At 43.9% G+C, this 14,441-nt stretch overlaps 1 protein-coding gene across 2 annotated transcripts; it reads left to right on the plus strand.

The window, feature by feature from the left end:
* The first annotated feature begins 7,215 nt into the window (after positions 1–7,215).
* On the plus strand, positions 7,216–13,726 carry LOC147430988 (uncharacterized). 2 transcript variants are annotated; one of them, XM_086493509.1, is made up of 9 exons: positions 7,216–8,987; positions 9,389–9,431; positions 9,585–9,657; positions 9,750–9,795; positions 9,870–9,968; positions 10,098–10,130; positions 10,223–10,415; positions 10,950–11,101; positions 11,197–13,726. In XM_086493509.1, the coding sequence occupies exons 1-9, from the start codon at positions 7,281–7,283 to the stop codon at positions 13,360–13,362; spliced, it is 4,512 nt and encodes a 1,503-aa protein (XP_086349635.1). In that variant the 5' UTR covers positions 7,216–7,280; the 3' UTR covers positions 13,363–13,726. The 2 variants fall into 2 exon arrangements, with proteins under 2 accessions (XP_086349635.1, XP_086349634.1); XM_086493508.1 differs by having other exon boundaries at positions 7,219–8,987; positions 10,062–10,130.
* The last annotated feature ends 715 nt before the right edge of the window (positions 13,727–14,441 follow it).

The raw sequence follows: 14,441 nt of genomic DNA on the forward strand, positions 1-14,441 counted from the left end.
CCGCCGTCGTGCCGCCGCAACGCTCGATCACACACACACTCTCACACTCTCTCTCTCTCACACACGTACACACACACACACACACACACACACACAAGGAGATGGTGAAGGAGAAGGTGGAGATGGAGCAAGAGCAGCTTCTATTGCACAATGAGAGAATGAGTAAAAATTAGGTTTAGTGGCTTTTATATGAGCTCACCCCATTCACACTTGGGCGCCCATACTTAGCCAACTAACTCCTTGAATATTCCAGTTAGAGTGCGCCTGTCATCGGCGATCACCCTTACCCTGTTCCTATTGGTCCGACAAGCCCGGTACCTGACTCTAAATAATACAACGTTTATAGATCATAGGGTGTCCGTGTGCCGTAAGGGTTAACAAACACATAATATCAAGGAGGGATAATACGACATAATAAAAAATAGAAACGAATTCGATAAGTGCACTTCTCTCGGGTGCATAATTGTATAGATCTATGTTCCTGGGAGGTGATTTTTGTAGGATTCTTTCTTACTTCAAAATATACACATAGTAATCCACTTCTTCATGTTTATGTAAGACTATAAGGGTCACATGAGATGTGAAGTTTTAAAACCATCACAAGACAATCTATCTTGTCCTGCATTATCATTTCCTGATTCTCCGCACTATAATAGGATTGACTTTCATTCGATTTTTTATTTTTTATTTTTTATTTTTTATTTTTTTTCTCTCTCTGTTCTACAACACACCTTAGAAGACAATTCCTAGCATGAAACATGTGCAATAAGAACAACAGTTCCAAACTACAATCGATATGATTACTCTTGTATGCGTACAAAATAGATAACACTTTGCAACAAGTCCCATATCTACTCATGACTACTCCAACTTCCCACCCATTCCCCATATTTATTATCCACTATATTTCCTTTTTTCAGTGACATTAGGTCAAATTACACAAGCAATGTTCTACATCACATGATCTTCTCTGTGATTCCATTTATTAATTCCGGTTGTCCAATATCAAGCATTCATAAGTGGGCCTTCAAATTATTGCACTTAAAAAAAATTTGAAGATTTTTTATGGGTTTTCTCGTCTTCGTATGGCTCACTGTTATATTTTACTAGTTGTTGTACAGTAGCACTGCTCCACGCCATTACCTTTATTTCCTTTACCACAATTTTAAGGAAATAAACGTAGCTGTCTTGATTGACCTTACTCAAATGATTTTTATCAGGATCTTTACTTGTTTTTGCTATATTTCTCTAACTCATTTAAGGACTAACAAAAACCTATGTAGACCATAATGCGAGGACGTCAGATACGTAATCTCTTTACTTTATTTTGCAAACTCATTTTTACAGCTTTTGTACTCATCTCCTAACCATATTTTATCCGATTTTATGATACCCTCTTACACTGCTAAGGTCATGCCCTCTAATTGTAGTGAAAGGAATTTTTGCTGAGATGCTTTGTCAATAAGATATGCAGCTACTCCGGTGAGCTACGGTGCTCTAGGATACTGAACAACAATTTGTAAGTACTTTGATATACTCCAAAGTGGTGTCACATAGATAGTGAATATTTTTCTCCTTTATGTCTTGTCTAGTCCATTGGTCACATGCACACAGATCCGTCGATTTAGACAGTGTATAAATGCTCATCCTGGTGCAGATTCGCCGATCTAGGTAGCACAACAACAAACTACCGATTCACACTTTTTCAACAATACCAAATGCAGATTCGCCGATTTAGGCAGCATGTCGGGTGTAGATTCGCTGGTTTAGGCAACACCGATCACAAAATCATGCTACAGTGGCTGGCCACCACTGTAACTGGTATGATTTTGTTACCCTGGTACATAATAAAAGTAATTTGGATTTGGACTTATATTGTGGAATTGGAATTGGATTGGGATTTGGTATCTGGTGATTATTATGGCAGTGTTTATCTGATGAGACTTGACATTATGAGATTGATGATGAGTGTGACCGATGATATCCTGATTCATTAGGGTATGACATATACTGCTTATTCTAGTGGTATGGGACACTAGAATAGGTAGTATGTGGATGACGGCAGGCATAAGCAATGTTGTCTAATTTTATGGATTTTCCACTATTTTTTATAGATTCTAACCATTGTTTTTGACAAGTATTGTTTGCAGATTTTTATCTTCGCAACTGAGGACAGTTGCTTTCCAACGGAGAGGTATGTTATGGAATTGATATTTTATTGTTTAATGCAGCTGACAGGTGGAAAAGGCTAAGGGTTATGTGAAAGGATCTCAAAAGGATATTATATTTTATAATTTATTATTCAAGTGCTCTTTTATGAGCTTTGGCCATTTATGACCGGCCAGCCAGTTTGTACTCAATTTGACCATTTAAGAAATCTATAAATGAAATACGTGCAAGAGGGAAATGGTGACTCTTGCACGGGGGGAGATTGTACCCAGTGCTTGTGTCTTGTTCTCTCCTCTCCTCTCTTCTCTCTCACCGTGCCAGCGTAGCACTCCGCTCTAGGAGGTGCGCCTGCACGTGTTCTTTTGCTCTCTCCCGCTCTCTATCTCTCTCTGTTCGTGTACGATTTGATTATACGCTCACAGGTTTCGTCAGGTATGCATATTTGTGGTGTTTTGTTGTTTCTATCATGCTATTTGAGGTATTTTGCAGGGCGCCACGCCTTCCGTTTGTAGCACCCATAGGGTTTTTGTCTGTAGTTTTCCTCAATCGAGCCTTGGGAAATTTAGGTAGGACCCAATCATTTTCCTTGAAAGCTAAGGCCCTTATGTGCTTGACAGCAACAGCCTTTTGCCTTTGCTGCGAGATGGAGATAGCCTCCTTAATCTTTTGGAAAGATTCTTGTAGGTCTCGGCTATACTTATCATTGAAGATCTTCCCATGTACCTTAAGTAGCAAGGGACTTTTGGGTCTTCCTTCAATGATTTATAAAGGTGCCTTCCCCATAGTAGTATAGACAATGTTATTGTACGCATACTCTACAAAAGGTAGATACTATTCCCATTGTGAACGTTGATCTACTTCAAGAACATAGTCTTAAGTAGATCTAGAATCGTAAGGTTGGCTGTTTCACTTTGGCCATCCATTTGTGGGTGATATATCAAAGAGAAATTAAGCCTAGTACCTAGATTCTCAAAGAGACCTTTTCCCTTTGAGCATTGTTCTTCCCCTTTGCATCATTTTGATCTTTGTTTTCCATGGGCTTGGCATTCCTTTTAGCCCCTAGTTGGAAATTGATACGAGATGCAACCATAGTGTGCTGGATGACTTCGGCGATAAAACGAGGCCGTTGGGAGTTGACATACTCGGCCATTTCTTCGGGTAATCCCGCACAAAATTGCTGTTTTTGCTTGGCGAAGTCTATTTTTTGAAAGACTGTAGCTTTGAGATGTAAATCCCAAAACTTGTCTACATATTTGTGGATAGACTCGTTGGAAAGTGACTGCCATTTGGTGAGCACTTTATCTTTGGCGTCGCTTGCAAGGGATTGCTTCATGATGGAAACTCGTAGAGTTTTCCATGTCTTTGGAGCATTGTCATTGCCACGAAGGTTAGCCCACCATTGACGAGCAAATTTTTGAAAGTGCATAGCTACATGACGTAGCTTGGAGAATTCAGTGAAGCCCTTGTCTCCAAAGGCCACATCAAATTGATGGATGAAGGCCAATACTTTGTCAGTAGCACCAAAGGTAAGAATTGAGCTACTCTTTCCTCCCTCTTTGAATTTCTTAAGCTTGTGGGACCTTTTCCAAGCAGGATAAGATTTGCGATGTCCTCTCCTCTTGTATTCTTTAGGAGAATACCCGATGCTTTCGTTGAAAGAGGAGGAAGGTGATGAAGAAGGAGAAAATGGTGACTTCTTTCTTGCCTTTTTCTTCCTTTTCTCTCTTCCCTTTCAAAGTGACGAGGAGAAGGACTTCTTTCTTGCCTTTTTCTTCCCTTTCTCTCTTCCCTTTCAAAGTGACGAGGAGAAGGACTATAGGATGATCTTTTCCTCTTGGGAGGAGTTGGGGATCGTCGAGACCGCCGTCTTCTAGAGCCACATTTCAAAGGAATTTGGAGATTCACTTCTTTCTTGTTCATTGGATTCCTTCTCTTCTCTTATTGGCGAGAGTCTTCTTTTAGAAGTCTCAACAACTTCCTAAGCTCTCTCTCTTCTTCTAGAGGTAGGGAAATCCCATGAGCATGAAGTTGTTGGGTAACTTCGACTTGCAAGGCAGGGTTGCCCATAGCTTGTTGCAACCTAGTAACAAGATAATTCACAAACATTGGGGCATCATCAGTAGCACCTTCATGTGAAAAATCAAAGTTGTCAATATTCACTCTACTCTCTTTATTATTGTCATCCATGCTAACTAAACTTATGTATATGCTACTTTGTCCTTTGGTACCCTCAGAAACCTTAGTTGCTACTCTTCTTTACCTTTGAAAATTAGCTCTCAAGCAGCTACACCCGTGGTTTAGAGACTGTTGATTGCAAAGAGTAGTGGAGAGGGTTTAACATTGCTTGGTTGATTATGGTTCCTGTTGAGCTTGCTAGTAGCTCAATAATGGTTAAGCCAAAGGCAAGCCCCGAGAGACTCCATTATTAAGTCTATAGTTGCCAACGGTGTACCTCGAACTTAGTCCTTTTCAACCAAGATAATAAATCTCTCTCCCACTTACCCTCTTGCAATGAACAGGTCCAACCTTTCATAGACAACTTAAGGACCTCTCTTCTTAAGCAAGCAATAGCTCTGATACCAATGTAATGGAATTGGACTATGAACAATGAGACTAGCGGAACTTAAGAACTATAGTGAGCATTTTTATGAGAATACTTTGAGAAAATAGAGAGAGAACTTGGTTAGAGGTAGCAACATAACCATTATACTTAATTAGCTTGGCAGAATACTTCCAAGCATGGGAAAGTTTCTCGAGCACCTTAGTCAGCATGCATACCTAGTACGAGCATGGGCTCTCTCTCTCTCTCTCTCTCTCTCTCTCTCTCTCTCATATCCCTAGCTTGTAGGCTCGCCCCCTAGGGCTCAGCTTTGACTTGGACTTGGACACCTCAAGCATAGGGCCAGATTTGGCCAAGGACCTTAGCTATCAAGCATGTTAAGCACCTAAATTATTAACACCCAAAACATGAACCTAGCTTAACCCAAGGTCGTAGGTCTAAGGACTTTTAAGACTAACCTTTGGAGGTCTTTAATGAAGCTAAACCTAAGGTCTTTCAAGCTCCATTGGTTAGCATTGCTCCTTGACATACCATCTCCCATTTGGACCCATTGACTTTGGTCTCGTGCTGAGATAGATGCATAAGCACATGTCTATACTCTAATCTTCTTCGCATTTATTCTCCCACATTAAATGATCAGTTCAATATGAGAAAATCATTTGGGTTAGTTAGACATTAGATTTTATGACATATTAAGTCCTTGACTTGCTATCATTGCTCATTTGGTGATCGAGGTTGAGAAACCTAAACATGAAGGGACTAAACCTAGTCGCCAACATGTGTTGCCTTATGTGGTAAGTAAACTCCAAGTAGAGAGATAACTATTCCAATTGGATTGCTTTGTGTTAACGTACTCTCTTAGCATGTTCTCTAGCATGGGATTAACATTTGGAAATTGGCTATCCATCTCTAGATAATTGATAGTAATGAATTGTTTCTTTCCAACACTTTATAGATAATCGTGTAGAAATGACTAGGTCACAAGGATTCCCAATATTTTTGAAGAATCCATATAATCAATACAAATTATAAACAACCAATGTGGTCAACTTTAGAGACTGAATAGTGAACTGAATAAACTTTACAAAGTTTAGTCAACAACTCTCCAAGCACCCAAACCAAGCCATGACCTCTAATGGTGATTTGTAGACCCATAACTAATCTCATTGCATGCCGCTCCAAATCTGCCTTTGCTAACACTAGGGCCCATAACACCTAATGTGCATGCCTTTAGCAAAAAATGTTCCAAACTTGCATTTTTTATGACTATAATTGCCAATGCTTATGGCGGATGTGACGCTCATAGCACACATGTAAGAGAAGGATAAACAATTCTATGAAAAGAAACTAAATACTTCTTAATGCAATCACTTGAAAGCCTTGCTAAAACTTTTGAACCATAATAGAATGCGAAATATAAATCACATGTAAGCACAAACAATGAAACATTTTTATTAACAATATGTAGCTTTGCTATATACGTAAACAACCATCCGTTAATGTTGTTTAACAATATTTGTAAGCATCCTTGTAGATCCCTTGAAGGGTGATGGAAAAGAAGGGGCCTTTATGTGCTTTGCACCACTTTTACATATGTGCACATTGAAAGAACACACACACACATACACACACACACCAATTTATGGGATTTTGAGCAAAAAATATGATTCCCCTCTAGAGGTGTCTTTAGAGGATTTATGGGGGAGCCCTCTAAGAGGGATCCCCCATTCTCCATTAAAAGGAGAATGGAAATGAAGGCCTGCTTGCTCCCCCTTAGCGCAAGGGCAATCGATTTCATTGGTTGATTAGTCAATGTAGGTTGCTCATAGGTTGTCAACAAAAGCAGAAACCACTACCTCTAATACCTGCAGCCCGTCCAAAAGGCACCCAAAGAACGTGGGGGTGGTTGAGGAACTCCCCAACACACTTGATGGAGTCATGTGCTTCTATGCAACAACCAACTATGGGGCATTGCCAATTGTGTGTTGAGACCCCTCCAAAAGCGCCTTTAGAGGGCTTATGGGGGAGCCCTCTAAGCCTTCAAGCTCCTCCTTCAAGTTGAGTGCTAAAGCAGCGTGGCATAGCTTTACTATTCTAGAATCCAAAGGGAAACTATGCGCGTGCAATGAAAAACATTCATCAGTTTATATCCTTCTACTATGCCACCATGGACATGTAACCATAGCTAAGGCTTACTGGCCTATGGAAGGCTAAACAGCTCCGTGTGACGGCCCGATTAGAACAAACCATTCGAGAGGCCATGTGAACGCCTCTTGGCGAACGATGAGTCGAAGGAACAAGAAGAACAGTGACTCGTGAGACTTGAGTGCAGAGGGATCCACGTGGGCACGAGTCTGAGCGAAAGGCAAGCTGAGGTGGATTGTCTGATGACGTGTAAAGTGACGGGGCAAAAGAAAGGTCGGAGGAAGGCGGTGACAGGCACGTGGAAGTGCGATTTAGGAGGGCGACCGGCGGAGGGCGGGAGGTTGGGGAAGGGTGACCGGCAGGGGGCCCCAGAAAAAAAAAATGCGGAGAGGAAGAGGGAAAGGAAATGGGCGGGGGTTTCATGGCGGACAACAAGGACAAGACGATGCAGCAGCAGACAACACTCCACAGCACCGCCAAGCAGAAGAGGAGGCCACAGCAGCAGGACCTCGCCTTCCGCCATAGCCACCAGGCACTCTCTGCGCAAAACCCTAACCCTAATCCTAAGCTGCCTCCCCTGCTCCACTCATCTGCTGCTCCCTCCCCTGCTCCTTCTCTTCCCCCCCTCAACAAGCGCAAAACCCCCGACCCCCCCACCACTACCACTACATCTAGTCCCCCACCCACTCCCCTCTTCTCTAAACAACATAAGAAGAAATTGCTCAAAGTCATCCTCAAAGTCCCCCATTCCTCTCCTTCCCTTTCCTCCCCCTCTTCCTCCCCTCGTTCTCGTCGTTCATCCCTCTCCTCCGCTTACCCACCTGCTCATCATCATCAAAATCATCATCCTCATCCCCATCTCTCCCCCTCTCCTCCTCCATCCCCCGCCCCTTCATCTTCCCCTTCACCCACCCCTCCCTCTCACCTTCCCCAGCGCCAGAAGCTCCCATCCGAGCTCCATCAGAACCACCATTTGCACCAGCAGCAGCCCTTCAACCCTCCCCTGCAGCAGGTCAAGCATCCTCCTACAGATCCAAACCAACGAGGTCAGAAGAAATCCCAGCAACTGAGCAGTCAATTTCATCACAAGGGTTACCAGGCGCGGTCTAATTTGGAATGCGTGAGACCTAATGGAGAACAGGCGCCTCGAGATCCGAAGATTCACCGGGAAGGACCTATTGAACCACAAAGTAGGGGTCTAACCAATTCTAGCCAAGGAAAATGCGCAGAGCAGTCAGATCTAGTGAATTCAAGGCGCTATAAGAGGACATATCAGGAAGAGGAAGCAAGGCCCCGCCATAGCTTACGGGCAGAGCATGACGGCCTGATAGAGCAGGCAGATCTAGGGAATTCTAGTCGTGCTAGACAGAGCGAGCAGGCGGATATTGAAAACCCTAGCTGTGCAAGAAGGGCAGAGCAAGGTCAGGACTCTATCCATAGCCCCTCCAGGAGAGGGGAGTCTACGGATGAGGCTCGTGTAGGTTGCTCCCGGCACATAAGGGAGCTTGATCTCAGCCATAGCCACACCAAGCAGGCTGAAGAAGTAGATCTTCACCGCAGCCGCCCCAGGCGGCTGGGAGTGCAGCAGCTGGATGAAGGGGCCATTCTCAAAAGGCCTCAGAAGAACCACCAGCAGCAAGAAGAAAACCACAGCACACCTTACCCTAAGAGGTTGAGGAGTAGTCATCAGGGTCATCAAGAACAGGGGAAGACAGAATTGGGGACCCCCAAGGTCCAGCCGCACAATAAACTTCCGCAGATTTCCTGCCAGCAACATCCCCCCAAAAAGCTGACACAGGGTTCTGTGCAAGGGCCCCATGGCTCGCATCAGAATTCCAAATTCTCAAGTCACACATCTAGTCCCCATCCCTTTCCCCCTTCCACCCCAGCATCTATGCAGTCTAGTGCACCGTCTCTCTCCACATCCGCGGTCTCGGATGAAGCGCAGAAGCCTTCGAAGAAGCGTAAGCTTCGGTCCTTATTGGAGCCCGAAAGTATAGATGGGCAGTCTGTAGCAGCCGATGGTACAGAAGGACAACTGCAGGTCAATATTGCTATGCCTGCTGCAACATCAGCTGTAGATCTCCCTCCTGTAGCAGAGTCACCTGCGGAGGTATCAATGCCTTCACTGCAAATTGAACTTATGTATGCTATCACACATGGACCTCCTAGTTCACTTTAGAAAGCAACTTTCACGGAGACCTGTCTTTCAGCAATATGCTTTGTTATTGCCTTGCTCCTCACCCTCTGAAGATATGAGGGTCTAAGGAATAGGTCGCCCTACAATTGAGAGCCTTGAATATGTGCTCATACCATGTTTACATGAAGATTTGAGGGTCTAATGAATAGGTCGCCCTACAATTGAGAGCCTTGAATATGTGCTCATACCATGTTTACATGTAACCCTAAATTTGCTTATTCTACTGCCTGCCCATGTGCTTCATTTCGCTAGCACCCTTGTTGTACGGTGCTAAGCTGGCTTTCTCATTTGTCTGGTCTGTTCTTTGCTTGCAGATTTTGGACTCCAAGGATTGTACTACAGCGAACTCCTCACCAAGTTAGCTTCAACCCCTCACTGCTGCTCTGTTTTTGTTAAGGTCTTTATGCTGCTGCTTGGGTACCGTTTTCTGTTCTGTGCATGGATCTGTGTGGCGTTTGTCCCATGTTCTCTGTTGTTTGATTTGAGTGGTTTTCGGTGTGTTGCTTGCAGAGCATATACACCAGGGGCCTCAGGTCATTCCAGCAAAACGAGTACTCAACAGTATCCTCGACAGGTTGCAAAAGTAAGTTGTGCATCTGGTTTGCCTCTGGAATTATCGTGGAACTGTTGTTCCAGGTTTTTATTTATTCAGTAGGTTTTTCTGCTGCTTCTCAGAAAAGATAAATTTGGAGTGTTTGCCGAGCCTGTTGATCCGAAGGAGGTATTTTACATTCTCTGCCGTGTACACATGAGTGTCCTTGTTGGTCTCTTTCCTCATTTATTTTTCTTCTTCAGGTGCCAAATTATTATGATATCATCAAAGATCCAATGGACTTTGGTACCATGAGAAACAGAATAAGTTCTGGTCACTACATGTCTATAGAGCTGTTTCAGGTAAGAAACCTGTTTTGAGTAAACTCACTTCTTTTGAAAAGAATAAAGGAATAAAATATGGGCTTAAGTTTTTTGTCCAACTTTCTTTTGCAGCGAGATATTTTCTTGATTTGTGATAATGCTATGCAGTACAATGGCAAAGGCACTGTGTACTTCAGACATGTAAGAGTTTTAATCTTCATTGTGTTTTATTACGTCATGCACGCTCTACAATTGCCTGTTGAATGAGAAGAATGTATGGTTTTGGTGAGCAGGCTCGTGCGATTAAGGATGTCGCAGAGAGGATATTAGAGGACTTAAAGATGTGTGGATTAAGTATGGAAGTAGATGAAACTGCAACGAAGTCAAAGAATGGAGGTGCTACCAGATGTAGTGAGAAGCATGATTCTTTCATGAATGCAGGATCACCTAGTGAAGTCCGGACTGATAATCTGGACGATGTTTCAGGTATGCTTGTGCTGATGCATCACACGATCTAGTTAGTGTCATGTTACTCTGTAAGATTGAGCGATCCTTTTGAGTGCTTCTACCCAGATAGCAATAAATTTTTTGAAAAGCAAACCCATATCAAGAAAGGGGATGTTTGCTCTTTGAAGAAAGTTTTTCAAGAAAGGGGACCTTCAGTAGGGAGATCTTTTCTTACTTTTTTCAAGAGCTAGGTTGTTGACCACCAATTGTAAAGCTTCTGTCCAGTTGACTCTTTTCTCGACTGTCTACACTCTGGTGAAGCTCAAAGTCCATAGTGTAGTAGAGCGATGCAAAGTGCATAAGCAATTCCACACATAGTTACGTGAACTTCAATGAGTCCGCATGAGATCATATTACTCTCCTACCAAGTGCATTTTGTGACCATTGTTTTTTCTTGTAATGTAACCTCTTGGGAGGGAGGGCTTATTATTTTTTTGCTGTTGGCTGCATGGGTATCAAGCTGTTAGCACCACAGATAGCTTGTATTAAAGGGCAACTGATGGCTTTTTGCAGGGTATCTATTCAGGACAAGTGCCTTCAGTGATGCGAGAAGATCCCAGGCAATCGATGAGAATCGCCGAAATACATATGCTCTAACCACCCCGTTTCAAGGCAACGACTCACTTTTAACCACGATAAGTGGTGACTCTTTACATTTGGTGCCGGTATACTTGCAGATCCTATAACTGAAGTGTACATCAGTCCTGTGTAGGTCCTTTGGTACATTCAATTTGATTAATGAGGGTTTTTGTGCTTGCAGACGGGATATCAGATGGATTATCCATATTCCAAGAGTTTGGCTCGGTTTGCAGCTGATTTGGGACCTTTGGTGTGGAAAATTGCAGCTGAGAAGATCAAGAAAGCTTTGCCTCCAGGATGTCCCTTTGGGCAGGGTTGGGTTGGAGAAAGGGAGACTGGTGGTGTTGTGTTAGCTCCGTCAAATAAGCAGCCATTGCTGCGGCAGTCTACTCCGCAGCAGATGGCTAAGTTACCCAGTGCAAATGGGGCTGTTGCAGCCTCTGAAACTTCCGGAGTAACAGCACTTGAAGCAAAGCTTGACAATCAATCAAACACACAAGGAAGACATACTCAGCCAAGCCATGAATTTGCTTCGAAGGTTGAGTGTCCGCCAGGTCTGCAGGCTTCCACAAAGCTTCCCAATGAGATCAGATCTCCTATGGTCTTTGGTAATTCGCTAATTCAGATCAAAAGGTCAGAAGGACCTGATCAGCGGGTACTTGGGCAGCCTCACTCCATGGCAGACAATGGCAGACCCCTTGGCCATGCTCATTCACAAGCTGATCAGGAAAGCTCAGGAAAGTTTGAGCAAACGAGCCTATCAGGAGGCAACAAGCAAAAGTTTGCGGCACAAGTTAATCTTAATCACCCGCTAAGCATTCAGCCGGACGAAGGAGGAGGTATGGATGACCGTGTCTCAAATAAAGACCCTGTCCTAAATAGCAGGGATGCTCAAGAGGGCAAAACATCAGGAACTAGTGTTGCTGCTATTCATGTGGGTAAGGCAGGAGGTTTTCCTTTTGAAGGAAGGTTTAATTTTGGTGGTGCTTTCAACTCTAGGCTCCCCCAGACTGACCAAGCCAACCAAATGAGTACAAATACTCCTGTTCGAAACCAACATGATGGTCAAGGGGCAACTCACGTCAACAGGTTCAACCCATTGAATGACAGTTCTAGCACAAAAGCAGGTCCCATTGCCACAAGTGTTGGCAAGAATGATATTATTTATCAGTCTGATAGTTTTCACACATCACGCACACCATTACTGCCTCATAATTTAAATATGTCGCTGCAACAGCCATCTGGTGTATGTAGTGCTGGCTCTAGGGTTGGTAATTCCTCTGATCCAGCCTTTTCTGCTTCAGCTCTTTCTCAGGCTGCACAAGGATTTACTCTGGAGAACAACTTGCATGCTGATGCTCAGAAGACGGTTGGGGGCAATCAACACCCTAATTCAAGGAAACATGCGGGTTCTCGGGATGTCAGTCCGCAAGAGCCAAGTCTTCCCTCTCTGTCTACTCCACCTTGTTCAGAGCGAGCTGTGGGAGAGAGGTTCAAGGAGGCAGGGGACCCAAGGGATAAAGAGATGTTGAGCTTTGCTAGTAGAATGACCTCAGGTGTTGCTGCTGCAGTGACGAGAAAGGGGTTTATTCCTGAGAGAGGTTTTGCTATGCAGCAGCTTGAGGGCAGAAATGGCCAATTATCTGGCCCTGAACTGATGAGTGCAATGGCTCACAATCTGGATCACCTTAACAGAAAGCAGAATACGAGTGGGGGGCTGGCTGCAGTCAGCTCTTCTTCTGGCTTACCTAGTTCAAATGGCGTATCCATGGTCCGCGAGGTACCTGGTTGGGTAACATCTCAGCAGCCAGACTCTATACCAGTGGCTGGAAAAGGTGGCATTACATTGCATAATCAGGTCTTGAAGAGTCCTTTGGAACGCTCTGAAGGACCTTCAGGCAGTGCTCCTCTCATGAGGCTACAGACATCTGGAATTCAAGATCCGCAAGCTCATAGCTTTGGAAGTAAGAAACATATGCCTAGCATGCCACATTTTTTACAGCAGCAGCTTGGTATTGATGATAATCACGGTTTGCCCAGTCAGCACCACCAGGTGCAGTTGCATTTGCAAAGCAATCCTTTGCTTCCTGGTTCTCAAAATCCAAGCTCATCGGACACTCGAGAATTGAGTTTTGTAAGGCAGTTCCAACTACCAAGCCACCTCGGGTTCACACAGACCAGCAATCCACCTTGGCAATACACGTCTCAGCAAATGGTTGCTCAGGGCTCTCATCAGCCATTTTCTGCCGCTCCAGATTTGAATGTGAGCTTACCTTTGACGAAGTCTTCATTTGATCAGCCCAACGGTAATGACATACAGCAGCCAGATTTGGCATTGCAACTTTAGACATTAGTAGGGGAAGAGTTGGCACTGGCTTACTTAAGGGCTGTGCAAATTTCTGGGTGCTCACTAATTTTGTGAGCAATAGAAACTGTACAAAGCCTTCAGTGTAAAGATTGTAAACATGTATTCGTTCCCTTTGTGGGCTGCAAAAGCCTTCGGGAAGGAATTTTGACTGTTTTTACATCAAAATACCACAGCTAAGAATGTAGAAGAGATGGTCAGGAACTACACAATGGTGTAAAGGCACCAACCATGTCACTTGTGTACTTGGGCCATTTGCTTGCCCAGCTGCATCATCTCTTTCTTTTTCACCTGTATATTTGCTGCTGAATCTTACATGAATGGTGATCAGTGTGATGATGTGAGAGACCTCTTTCGATGAACTTGTCCCTGCTCTAGCCTGAAAAAGGGATGAATCTTGTCTTGCTCTGTATGAACATGTGGGTGTAGAAGTTCGGTTGAGGTGCAAGTCCAATGTATTAATCTTTACAAAGCAACCTGGAGAAGTCCCCATAGATTGTCTAGGCGATAATTGCTTGACTCGTTCAAACTAGGGCTTTCGGATGGAATGGTCCTGTAAAGCAGTAGTGAATGGGTGCTTGTGGATGACTCGTATTTTTTGAAACTTGGGGCTTGCTGTTTGAATGGTACTTTAAACAGCAGTGTTGTCCCCTGGTCGGGTTCTTGGTTTGAATGGTACCGTAGGACAGTAATGAATTGCTGGAGACTAGTTGAAAGTGGGTGTACTCAGTACACTGATGCTTCCATGCTTGGGTTTTCGGATTGAATGGTTCTGTTTGACACTGGGGAAGGTAGCTTAATCGACTGTGATGTGGCAGATAGCAATGCAGTCATTTTGCAAGAGCTGTTTGCTAGATGGATGCCATCCATGACCAGGAGGGTTGTTTGGGCTCGCTTGTTCTATGCAGAGGCTGTTATTCTGGCTTTTCCAGGAGTTTATTCTGCTCCCAGGAAATTGTTCTCAACAAATGAGCTGTAATATTCTCAGAGAAATAGAGAAGGTTTTATTTCTGGATAGAACCTGACTCTAGTTCCTTTGTGCTTGGGGCTACTCTTGGTGA

The sequence above is a fragment of the Adiantum capillus-veneris genome, chromosome 21 (genome assembly GCF_014529385.1).
Source record: "Adiantum capillus-veneris isolate H3 chromosome 21, ASM1452938v2, whole genome shotgun sequence".
Taxonomy (NCBI): Eukaryota; Viridiplantae; Streptophyta; class Polypodiopsida; order Polypodiales; family Pteridaceae; genus Adiantum; species Adiantum capillus-veneris.